This window comes from Mus caroli, unplaced genomic scaffold (assembly GCF_978045245.1).
Source record: "Mus caroli unplaced genomic scaffold, Mus_caroli_1 scaffold_9, whole genome shotgun sequence".
NCBI lineage: Eukaryota > Metazoa > Chordata > Mammalia > Rodentia > Muridae > Mus > Mus caroli.
Genome location: NW_028227264.1, coordinates 107,773,577 through 107,787,269, shown reverse-complemented (window position 1 = coordinate 107,787,269; position 13,693 = coordinate 107,773,577). Strand labels below are relative to the sequence as shown.

At 38.6% G+C, this 13,693-nt stretch overlaps 1 protein-coding gene across 10 annotated transcripts in view; it reads right to left on the bottom strand.

The window, feature by feature from the left end:
- The window catches only part of Ppp1r12a (protein phosphatase 1 regulatory subunit 12A), a 111,108-nt gene that overhangs the window by 61,710 nt on the left and 35,705 nt on the right, over positions 1-13,693 (bottom strand). For all 10 annotated transcript variants that reach the window (XM_029482714.2, XM_029482710.2, XM_029482715.2 and 7 more), the window contains exon 2: positions 13,005-13,135. In XM_029482714.2, the coding sequence (XP_029338574.1) occupies positions 13,005-13,135 (131 nt within the window). The remainder of the gene's footprint in view (positions 1-13,004; positions 13,136-13,693) is intronic.

Sequence of the window (13,693 nt, the reverse complement as noted above, 5' to 3'; positions counted from 1 at the left end):
TGAAATGCTCTATTTACATATTTTCCTTGTATTTTTAAGGTCATCAATAATTTTAAAATTATACTATTCTGATATATGTCAGCAATAACAATAAAGATACACTTTCAGAGAGATTTCATTGTAACAAGAGTTAAACTAAGTACACATAGAAATGTAAAACTAAGTGTAATCTCGGAAGCTAAGGCAAGAAGATGGTCAATTCTGGCTAGTCTGGGCTACAGAGCAAAACCTTGTCGTAAAGAAATAAGCAATGTCAACAAACCGTGAAGCTGTGTTAAGTCTTAGGATGATGTGGTATTTAAAGAATAAGTTGAATATTCCTTATCCAAAATGATTGGAATTAGAAGTGGTTTTGAATTACATACTTTGAGAACATTTGCATTATATCTAAGAAGGTATTATGACAATGGACATAAGGCTAAACACAAAATTCATCACTGATTCACAAATCCCGTAGGCAATACTTTAGCATGGCTATACTCAGAGACTTGGACCTGAATGCAAGGTCAGGTAGTGAACTCTGTATCTAGAGAAATGGGGACCAAAGACATTTTCTTAGAGTAACTGAAAAGACCAATCATCCTCTTAAACCTTTTTTTTTTTTTTTTTTTTTGGTTTTTTGAGACAGGGTTCTCTGTATAGCCCTGGCTGTCCTTGAACTCAGAAATCCACCTGCCTCTGCCTCCCAAGTGCTGGGATTAAAGGCGTGCACCACCACTGCCTGGCCCTCTTAAACCTTTATCACACGTATACACATTAACAGCCATAGAAAGAAGAGAAGACTATGTACATGTGGTTAACAGGAACTATGCCTAAGAGGGACATGTAGGAAGGATCCATATTGGTTGCTTTGAGTATTGATGAGGAAAGTTTTTTGTTATACAGGCTTTCTGATATTTATCTTTTAACATGACAGTCAGTGTACCTGATATTTTTAAAGTAAATATATCCCAAACTTTTTAAATGGAAATTCTATAAAGAGATTATATTTGAATTGAGGTACTTTTTTTTTAGTTCCATATCTTTAAAGAATGTAACTGAAAACTAAGAAAGTGTTTTCTTAAATATTGAAAAAAGATGAGTCTAAAGCAAAAAATACGAAGGTAGAGTGAGAAACTGTGTTTTGTTTCAAGATAGCAAGAAACTCAACTTGCTAGGCAAATTTCAATCAAACAAATAAGAATATGTATGTTAAAAATGCTACTGTTGGAGTGTTAGAAGTCACTCAAAGGACATAAAGACTAAAAATAAAGTGGTATAACTGAAGTGTTTGAAGAGTGAGCTTTATGAAACAAAAATTCCCATCAAAACCAAACAGTCAAAGCACACAAACATGCTGGAAGAAAACTAATGAAACTAGTGAAAGTCAAGTTCCACAGCTGCCAGAATCAGTAGGCCCAAGGCTAAGTAAAAAGTCTAGGGTAGGAGGTATATATTCACGCATTCAACACGCTCGCTAAAACTATACAGGATTCTAGACTAGAGCTATCATTTACAACTATAAATACTTACAATGAGCATTAATTTTGATGTCTGATTCAAAAGTTGGCTGGGCAGAGGAAAGTGCTACTCTTTATGTTTTACAGAGTTTGAGTTTGGTTCTCAACTCTAATACCTGTTTGACATTCATTAGTCTCTCTCTCTAAGTCTCTGGTTAGTTTCAGGGTTAGCTATAGTGATCCCAACTCTGTATCCTAAGACAGACTTTTGTAGATATTATCAATGCTGAATCCTAGCAGAGCTAAAGTGAGCCAATGTACAAGATCAAGCTAAGCTGTAACACTCTTCCATACAGAGAACAACAGTGAAAAGTCCTTTCAGATAAAAATAAACCTACGTTTAAAATGTACTGTTTCAATGAGCAAAGAAGACACTGAGTTACTTACAAGGATGACATATAAGACTTGATGAAACCCAGTATGTATATTATAAAACTCTATTCCAACTGCTACTGTACCTCTCATTGGGACCTCAAAGGAGATCAACAAAATCAACTTTCTAAACCTAAATAAACTTAACCTTATTTCCCCCAATTATAAAGGCAAGAGGGAGGCACAATCTTGTTTTGGCTTTAAGTGCAAACTTGAAAAGCCAGACTATCTTGACTCAAACACTAGCTGTCACTTCCTACATGTGACTTCTCTCTGACTTGTTTTCCTTACTTATTAAGTAAATTTTATTAATACAAGGATATTATTATTCATCAGAATCTAAACTTCATAGCTCAGGAAAATAATATAGATTAAGTTACATATTCACAAACTTGAGGCAACATTCTATGACCAAACTCAATAGTATTTATATTCTATAAAAAGCAAATGTACAATTATGTGGAATGAGGAAAGGCTACCCCATTTGTGGCCATGTTATATTATATCCAAGGTCTATACCAAAGTTGTGATTTTTATTTTCCTTGGAATTTCAGGGGTTTGGGACTGTGAACGAGGCAACTATAGGACAGTGAGAATGCATTTTCATGTGATGATAAAGCCAACAGAAATTATGTTAAAGCGTTGAGAATAGGGAAACGGCTGGCACACAGTCAACACTGGGCAAATGTTGGCCATTACTATCATCACGACAACCACGTCTGAGTTTCCTTTCTACTTTCCTATCAGGGGCCAGTGAGTCATCCTTATCACTTCCAATCTCACTGGCCTGCCCTAGTTAATTGTTCCTCCTCCCTAGTCTGTTCAAGACAGTATCCCTAACAAATTGGACTAAATATGTACCCTACTGAAGGACAAATTCATACAGCATAGAAATCTCTGCATGCTGTACCTGATACTTTCCATAATCTCGTGTCGTTAAGAAAGCATAAGTCCAAACATCAACCAGCCCTTACATCGATACAATCAAGACCAGCATATACACGGTAATCTCCCCCAACCGACAGTGGACCATAAGATACAATACATTTATAAAACCACATGTCCTTCCACACCAAATAGATAATTTATAAAAATCTACTCATCCTGTAGTGAAGATCAAACCTTTTCTTTGCATGTTTCTAATATGGTGCTTTTCTTAAACAAAACAAAACAACAATAACAAAAAACAAAACCAAAACAACCCCCACAAAAACCCTCAAAACCGCACACCTGTAATGCTTTAGCTATGCATTCAAGGCAGATATTTCAAATTACCAAGCAAAGCAATCACTACACATAATCTAGTTTTGTCTTTTTTTAAATTCACATCTCCTAGTTGTTTCACCAGCATCTCCTTAAGATGCAGTAGGACTTGCCTTTGGGTCTTTCCCAAGTATTCAACTTAGTTACTATAGCATAATTTCATTTCATGCATGTTTCACCTATCTGGGACTGTCCCAACTAAATTACATAATACAAACAGGCTTTAACTGGCTAAGAATATATAACTAACTTTTGATAAGTTGGCAATCCACCTGAGCACGGGGTTTGCCCTGGAGTGTGGTTGATATACAAGTGACAGTTTATGGGAGAAAACTGAATTTTTCCCTTTGCCAGCTGGAATCAACTGCATGGCTTCTTGGTTAGGGGTGGGACCCCATGTTCACTTCCCCTCAGGGCTATGACTCCATCTGGATTAAACCTATGTAGGATTTGAATGTCTCTCATGCCCTGAGGTAGTTGGATGATATACAAAAACTTTAATGTCATTTTTATTGACTTTTTCCCTTTAGCATTTCTTATTAGTGTTTTGCTTATTTATTTTTGCTTTTGTGTGAATTTTTGTGTTTGCTGAGAGAGAGAGAACATAAAGATGAAATTATGCAGTTGGTTTTGTAGGAAGCTGGGAAGGTCCTAGGAGTAAGGGGAGAAAAGCATGATTAAAATATATTGCATAATTTTTAAAACTAAAACTAAAAAGTTTAAATATAGCATTATTTTTTAGACAGAAGAAATAAGCAGACCAAAAAAGTACAATGCCTACCTGGTCTAAAGGCTCAACAAGGAGACCATAATAGATACAAAAGAGCCTAGAGAAGGGGCCAAAGATGGAGCCAGAAAGTTGTGAGTGATGAATGGCAGACAGATACTCTTATAGGTCACTATCTTTCTACCCTGACTGAACACAGAATGAATGCACTAAAGGCTCTGAATAAGAGGGTGGTATTCCCTGCATACATGTAGCTGATGTGCAGCTTGGTCTTCATGTGGGTCCCAAACAACTGGTGCAGAGGCTATCCCAAAAGCTGTTTCCTATATGTGGAATATGTTCTTCTAGCTGGGCTGCCTAGTCTGGCCTCAGTGGGGAGGAAGCACCTAGCCTCGGGAGGGGGATATGCAGGGGCCTCACCTGCACTGAGGAAAAGGGGAGAGGGATGCAAACTGATTGCAGGAGGGGCACAGTGAGCGAGCGGGGTGTGAAGTGAATAAGTAATGTTCCCCAGCTAGAGCTATTGTGTAGCATCCTGCCTGCTACACTGAGCAAAAGAGATGAAAGAAAGATACAGCTTGGCAGGAACTGTACTACCTAGGAGACAGCAACAGTGCTCCGGACTAGAGAAACAGGAAGAGGTAAAAGTAGTTAGACAGTGGACATACTTTGGTGGTGAGGCTACAAAAATCCTTAAGATTTTCATAGATGTTATGGATAAAAGTTCTAAAGTCCTAAAGAACCAAGCCATAACTGAACCACCACAAACATCTAAAAGTCATAGCCAAGCCTTTAGTGATCAAGTGAGAAAGGAGCTTCTTCTATAATATAGGGTAAACTGTTCATACTAGAAACTTAGGGCTACTCAAGAGAAAAGCATTTCTTAAGCATTTACAGCGGAAGCTTTAAAAAGGAATATAGTAATGAAACTAGACAACTAAAACATTAAATCACAAAGTATTTTTAAATAAACACAGAAATCCCTATATTTTCACGAGTTAAAAAAAGGCAAGTGTCAAGGCTAAGGGTAAAATTATCTAACTAACTGATATTCACCGGCTAGTTAAGTGGGACAGATACAACTGCGACATACACGGCCGTATACACCAACAGAACAAGCTACTCTATATCTAAATATGAGCAACTTCTACAATTTTTTTTTTTTGCTATAAATTAGAAAACTTTTTATTTCAAACTGGTTAGAAAGTTGAGTATCAGAAATCTGGCTTTTTTCCCCGGGATTCTTGGCTACTTCCATAAATTCCTGCTCAAGTAAAAGGCATTTGATGATATAGTTTGCTGTAGTATTCTGCAGTGCAAAACACCTTGAACGATCTTCTACAACTTTTAACTGTCACTTTTTAAGTAGAGAGTGGAGGAGAATTTGTGACATTCTGTCACTTATGCATAAAGGGAGGATTACTTATTTTCACGGATAGAAGAGGATATCAAGAAAAAAAATTATAAATGGATATCCATAGTGTATAGGAGGAAATTATGTGGTAGGATACTCATTGATATTAGAACTCGGTACTTTATTTAAATAATAAAATTAAAACGAAAAATAATGTAAAAGTACCCTATCTACTTGACAGTACCACCATGAGCAAAGGAGTACTTCAGCTGGAAAAGGGGTGCATGGACACAGGCTGAGGGTGGAAACTCCAGGCTATGTAGCAAGTACTAAGCCAGCCTAGGTGATATAATAAAATTTATCTCAAAAACAAAACAAAGTCATTCAATGAATTCACAATTAGAATACCATAAAGACAGAAAGACAATACCCAAAAGAGACACTGTTACTAGTGGTGGACACTCAGTCTAATGTATGTGTAATACATGACAAAGCTCATTAGGAATGATGTGTTATTTTGATCCCACAATGCCTGGCAATGAAGAAAGGGCTAAAGATGAACACATCTACTGATTATGAACTGAGAAACTACCAATCCAGTAGTAATGTATACTCTCAGAACACATTACAAAACAACAGGGCTTCTTCAAGAATTGTGGTATAATTTGCTAACCAATTAAGGGCAACTGACAAGAGGCCGCCATCAGCACATCAAATATGTTCAAATGTGTGAACTTCAAAAGTTGCTTAACTTGAAAAAACACTTAGTCCTTCTGAAGGGTTCTCATGGGACCACTCATTATGTTTAAAAAATCAATATAGGTTCTTCTCAGCTCCTGTCAATTATAAATAAGGCTGCTATGAACATAGTGGAGCATGTGTCCTTATTATAAGTTGGAGCATCTTCTGGGTATATGCCCAGGAGTGGTACAGCTGGGTCCTTACGTAGTAATGTGCCCAATTAACTGAGAAACCGCCAAACTGATTTCCCAGAGTGGTTGTACCAGCTTGCAATCCCACCAGCAATGGAGGAGTGTTCCCCTTTCTCCATATCCTCGCCAGCATCTGCTGTCACCTGAGTTCTTGGTTTTAGCCATTCTGACTGGTGTGAGGTGGAATCTCAGGGTTGTTTTGATTTGCATTTCCCTGATGACTAAGGATGCTGAACATTTCTTTAGGTGCTTCTAGGCCATCCGATACTCCTCAGTTGAGAATTCTTTATTTGTTTGTTTGTTTGTTTATTTTTTCTAGACAGGGTTTCTCTGTATAGCCCAGGCTGTCCTGGAACTCACTCTGTAGACCAGTCTGGCCTCAAACTCAGAAATCCGCCTGCCTCTGCCTCCCGAGTGCTGGGATTAAAGGCGTGCACCTTCTTTGCTTAGCTCTGTACCCCATTTTTAATAGGGTTATTTGGTTCTCTGGAGTCTAACTTCTAATATCCAGTATCCAGTATATATCGGACAGAGGTGTCAGATGTAGGAATGGTAAAGATCTTTTGCCAATCTGTTGGTTGTCCTTTTGTCCTCTTGACAATCTCCTTTGCAAAATTATGAGGTCCCATTTGTTGTTTCTTGATCTTAGAGCATAAGCCATTGGCATTCTATTCAGGAATATTTCTCCTGTGCCCATATGTTCGAGGCTCTTCCCCACTTTCTCCTCTATTAGTTTCAGTGTATTTGGTTTTATGTGGAGGTCCTTGATCCACTTGGACTTGAGTTTGTACAAGGAGATAGGAATGGGTTGATTTGCATTTTTCTATATCCTGACCACCAGTTGAACCAGCACTATTTGTTAAAAATGCTGTCCTTCAACAGAGGAATGGATACAGAAACTGTGGTACATTTACACAATGGAGTACTACTCAGCTATTAAAAACGATGAATTCATGAAATTCGTAGGTAAAGGGATAGAACTAGATAATATAATCCTGAGTGAGGTAACCCAATTGCAAAAGAACACTCATGGTATACGCTCACTGATAAGTGGATATTAGCTCAAAAGCTCCAAATATCCAGGATACAATTCACAGACCACATGAAGCTCAAGAAGAAGGAAGACCAAAGTGTGGGTGACTTGGTTGGTCCTTAATAGAACAAAATACTCACAGGAACAAATATGGAGATCAAGTGTTGAGCAGAGACTGAAGGAAAGGTTACCCAGAGGCTGTCCCACCTGGGGATTCACCCATATTCAGTTACCAAACCCAGACACTATTTTGGATGCTAAGAAGTGCATGCTGAAAGGATCCTGATATGGCTGTCTCCCGAGAGGTCCTGCCAGAGCCTTACATATACAGAGGTGGATATTCGCAGCCAAATATTGGACTGAGCACCAGCACTCTATTGGGTCCCCAATAGAGGAGTTAGAAAAAGGACTGAAGGAGTTGGAGGGGTTTGCAGCCCTACAGGAAGAACAACAATATTAACTAACCAGACTCCCCAGAGCTCCCAGGGACTAAGCCATGCACAAAGGAGTACCCATGGCTCCAGCTGCATATGTAGCAGAGGATGACCTTGTCATACATCAATTGGAGGAGAGGTTCTTGGTCCTATGAAGGCTTGATGCCCCAGTGTAGGGAAATCGAGGGCGGGGAGGTGGGAGTGGGTGGGTGGGTGGATGGAGGAACACCCTCATAGAAGCAGGGGAAGGAGGATGTGATAGGGTGTGTCCAGGAGAGAGGGGAACCGGGAAAGGGGCTAACATTTGAAATGTAAGTAAAGAAAATATCCAATAAAAAAATCAATATGGGAGCATAGTAAGCCACAGAGAGGAAATAAATGAGGCCTAAGTAGAAAACATCAAGATGACACAGTTCTAAAATTAAAGAGATACCCAATACTCCACCAGAAGGCTCTTAGATTTGATAAAAACTATCAGCAAGATAGCAAAATATAAAAGTCAACATAAAAGACCAACAGCATTACTATACTTCAATAGCAAATATTTAAGAAAGCAAAAAATACTTCTTCATAACTGCCTCCAAAAAATAACCCCAAGCAAACAAACAAAAACTCTAACTGTAATATACTAGACCTATTGAAGGCAGTGAGAGGATTCCACAACAGCAACTGTAAAACAGTCAGACACACAAACTCTAACCATAATTCACCAAACCTACCGAAGGCAGTGAAAGGATACTACAACAGAAATTGTAAAACAGTCAGGAAGAAAACAGACAGACATCAGAAGATGGAGAGATCTACCATGCTCATAAACTAGAAACATGTCGTGCTGCCTAGCCTTATGTTAACTTGACACAAACTAGAGTTACCTGAAAGGAGGAAGCTTCAATTGAGAAAATGCCTCCCTAAGATCCAGACATAAGGCATTTTCTCAATTAGTGACTGATGAAGGGAGACCCATCTATTGTGGGTGGTGCTATCCTTGGGCTGATGGTCCTAGGTTCTGTAAGAAATCAGGCTGAGCAAGCCAGTAAACAACATCTCTTCATGGCATCTGCACCAGCTCCTACCTACAGGTTTCTACCCTGCTTGACTTCCTGCCCGCCCTGGTGTTCACCTTTGGTGGTGAACAGCAATATGGAAGTGTAAGTTGAGTAAACCCTTTCCTCCACAGCTTGCTTTTTGGTCATGGTGTTTTGTTGCAGCCATAGAATCCCTAAGACAAGTGTATTATTATAGAAAAGGACATACTACCAAAACAACCTATAGATAATACACAACTCATCAAAATTCCAGGGTTATTCTTTATAATTGTAACAATAATACTGTTAAGATACATATACAAGCAAAAATGCTTGATCATCAAAGCAATGCTGAGCAAAAACAAAATGCTGGAGTAATGTATTAGCATACCCTACTGCAATTATATTACAGAGTATACCAGCACAAAACAGACAGAGAGGTCAGTAGAATAGAAGAGTCAAGCCAAATGTAACCACCCGATTTTGAATAATACTCCAAAAACATAAACATTGAAAACAACCTCTTCAACAAACAGTGGCCATGGTGAAATTGTATAGCCACACATATAACAGAATGAAATTGCATCCCGATTTCTTACCCTGTGTAAAGATCAAATGCACAGAGATCAAAGATCTGACCAAGTAAAAGAGAAAACACTTAAGAAATAGGAATAGGCTCAGATTTTCTGAATAGGACCCTAATCTCTCATAAAATAATACCAACAACTGACAAATGGAATTCCATCAAACTACAAAAGCATGTGTGTAGCAAAGGAAATCATCAAGCGACAGCCTATGTAACAGGAGAAAAAAGTTGTTAGCTTTCATTGTTGACATAATTAATATCTAGACCACAAGGATTAAAAAAGAACTATACAAGAATCAAACAATCAGTACATGGGTTAGTGAAAACAGAAGACAGTTCCTAGAAGATGAAGTATAAATGGCCGGGAAACATTGAAAATGTTCATTTTCACTAGCCATCAGAGAAATGCAAATCACAATCACAGTGAGAGTCTATCTCATCCCAGTGATGGTGGCAGTCATTAAGAAAACAGTAACAGCAAATCACGGTGAGGATGTGACAAAAGAGAACCCTGATATGCTGCTGTTCAGAATGTAAACTAGCATAGCCACTAAGCTCTCAAAATGGATCTAGCACATACCCCTGCTATACCAAAAACTACAAGTCACCTGTGTTGGCTGGTTTTATGTTAACTTGACACAAGTTAGGGTATCTAGAAAGAGGAAACTTCAATTGAGAAAATGCTTTCATTAGACTGGCCTGCCTGAAGGCATCCCAGTGGAGCATTTTCTTAATTAGCAGATGATGGGGAGGGTGCAGCCTATTGTGGGTAGCACCACCCCAGGCAGGTGGTCCTGGATTGTGTAGGAAAGCAGACTGCACAAGCTAAGAGTGAGCAGTACTCCTGAACTGCCCCTGTTTCAGTTCCTATCTCCAGGTTCCTGCCTTTAGTTTCCTAAATGACGAACTGTGACCCAAGACTTGTAAGCTGAAAAAGCCCTTGCTTTTGGTCAACTTAGTGTTTTATCACAACAACAGAACCCTAACTAATACACCAATGTATCAATATGATACTGACACATCGATGTTTATTGTAGTACTGTTTACAGTAGCCAATTTAAATAGTCCACGTTATGGACTCCACCTAGGTGTCACTCAACAGAGGAATAGACAAAGAATGTAATTAATACATACAATGGATTCTTCTTTAGCCATAAAGAAGTGACTCCTGTAAAATATGAGGAAGGTAATTTTTATTCTTAACCCTTTTTAAACTAAGCTCTTAAGATGTGGCTGTATAAGTCATAATGCTGGAACTATGGTAATCTTTTACATGTAACTAAAAACATACCAAATGACTCAGCAGGTTTATGACTCAACCAAATCTATGCAAGGAAATTATATAGAACTATTATTGCTTTTTCAGTCTCAAAAGCTGTATTTTAAAAAGCACAAGAACTGGCATTTGAAGAAAGAGGTTGAGTTTCATTTTACCAGAGGAAACAAAAAGATAACTATCAAAAGATACTACACGCCACGGATTTCTTATGTGCCATAATGTACTGTGTGTAACAGGTCACCCTAGTTAAGCCTCGCAACAGTCTTATTAATTCCATCTTATAGAAGAGAAAGCTGAAACTAGAAGAATGAGCGTGTCCAAATGACAATTCGCAGCAATTGGCGAGGAAGCACTTGTGATCCATATCAGCTGACTAAACACCTAAGTACCCAGCCTTTACATGATTTTTGAAGAAAAATTAACAGCATGCCAGGCATGGTGGCGCATGCCTTTAATTCCAGCACTTAGGAAGCAGAGGCAGGCAGACCTCCGTGAGTTCAAGGCCAGCCTGGTCTATAAGAGCGAGTCCAGGCCAGCCAGAGCATTGTTACCATAGAGAAACCCTGTCTCAAAACAAACAAACAAACAAACGTACGTTATTGGATCTTTCTATGAGCTGATCTAAGTAGCAGAGGGACTTAGTAGATGTACTAAGCACAAAAAAGTAAGGACATAAAAGCCCTTAAGAAGCAGTACTGTAACTTTGGACAGGCAGTATTTGCAACAGCAGACAACTTCTCGGGTGGCACTGACTGAGGAGATAGTTCAATGTAGTGCCTGACTCATAATTCTGACCCCAAACTCACGTTTACAAAGGCAAGTTAGGGGATAGAGAGCACTGGGATAGAGTTGGGTCATCCTCGTCACCCTGTGGCCAACCACGACCTCTACTCACCAACTTCCAGACCAGTGAGATGCCTCAAAACCATGGTGGAAAGCATCTGATAAACACCACAAGTTGTTCTCCGTCCTCCACATATATATACACACATGCAAACACCGCCTCCCCCCCCCAACCCCCCCCCCCCCCGGGGCCTCCTCAGTTTATAGATTAAAACAAACTGAAGCCTCTAATAGATGCAGAGCAGTTAGTGGCAAACACAGCACAAAGTTGAAGTCATATAGATCTTCTAGGCCTAGCTATTACACTGTATCATATCCATGGAGAAAACAGAAAGTATAGGGAGATAACACAATGAAGGTTTACTAAAAGTTATTTACAATAGCCCCCTCTTTTTTCTTTTTTAAAGATTTATTTATTATATGTAAGTACACTGTAGCTGTCTTGAGTCACCCCAGAAGAGGGCACAGATCTCATTACGCATGGTTGTGAGTCACCATGTGGTTGCTGGGATTTGAACTCAGGACCTCCAGTCAGTGCTCTTACCCGCTGAGCCATCTCTCCAGCCCATTAACTGCTGAGCCTTAACTGAAGCTTCTTGTTCTGTAGTTCCAAAGCTGCTGTCAAACGTGGTGTACAAACAGTAACTGGGCTTTTCCTTTTTTCCTTTTTTATATAACTTTTATGAAAGCATATTATAAAATGTTCTACTATCACAATTCGTGTTCATTTTATTATGCTTATGTTATACTAACTAGTATTTGATAATCTGATATAAGAAATAGATTGCACAATAGCATACATAGTAATAAAAACTAATTTAATGAAACTACATTCAATGTGTCTATATTCCCCCATTAAATGTTTGTACTCATACATAAAATGCAGTTGGGAATACAGTCATTCTCAATAAATATTCTCTAATATATACTTCCAGAAAATGCTCTTAAGAAAACCAATTGGAGAATTATGTATAACTCTCTCTATAGTCCCTAGAGCAACACAACTCAGTTAAGAACTATTTCTTTCCTCTGATATTTCATGATTATATAGGTGTGCACAGACTGTTAAATACTAATCCTGCATAGTTCAACAAGACTATAGCCATCTCAAAAGAAAATATGGAGAATGTATACATTACTGATTTTTTTTTTTTTTTTTTTTTGTTTTTTTTTGGTTTTTCGAGACAGGGTTTCTCTTTATAGCTCTGGCTGTCCTGGAGCTCACTTTGTAGACCAGGCTGGCCTCGAACTCAGAAATCCACCTGCCTCTGCCTCCCGAGTGCTGGGATTAAAGGCGTGCGCCACCACGCCCGGCTACATTACTGATTTTAACACAAAATTCAAAAGGCCACAGCAGTGAGCAATTCAATATCTGTGTAAGAATTACTTGTTTGCTTTTCTGGGAAGAATTTTCAAGAATTAAGGTAATATGATTAATCATTAACAACGATTGGGTTTTGTTTTGTGACAGTGTTTCTCTGTGTAGTCTTGGCTGTTCTGGAACTCCCTCTGTAGACCAGAACTCAGAGATTCATCTGCCTCTGCCTCCTGAGTGCTGGGATTATGGCTTGTGCCACCAGTGCCTGGCCATTAAATACGAGTTTTATAGAATCTATTTTTAATATTAGCATAAAACTGAAACACAGAACTTGCTTACTCTGCAATATCGAGATATCCACAGGAAGCAGCTGCATGGAGTGGTATCCAGCCTTCATTGTCAGGTTGATTGATATTTGCTCCATTTTCTACCAGAAACTTCACCATATCAACATTGTCATCAATGCAAGCCTGAAAAGAAATTAGAAAGCATGACTAGAAAAAATTTGAATAAATAATCTGATTGTCATCAATAGAATAAAATTCTTGTTTATGTATCTTTAAATATATTCTATATAAAGTAATCTGTAGCAATCATGATTGTGCAGCCATCAAACAAGACAATGATACTGTATTTTAAGAGTCCCTCCTTAAATACATGTAGTAGTAGTACTGCAGGTGACTAATCTTTATGTGAACCCAACCAGGAAAACTACTATCATTCACTAAAATGGCACAGAACAACACAACCAAGCCACACACGCTGGCACACACCTGTTGACCTAGCATTGGGAAGATTAAGGTAAGTGGGTGCCAACAAGGCTGAGGCCAGCCTTATCTACACAGTGAATTCAACACCTGGCTCAACCACAACAAAAAGGCAAATATACTTAACAAGCAACATAGCTAAGCAGTTGTATTAATATCGTTGCTACAGCAGTGATTTCCAAAAAGTGGCCTATTAGAAAATTAGGGAAGGGGGTAGGGATCCAAGATCCTTTTAGGAAATTAACAAAAATATCTTCAAAA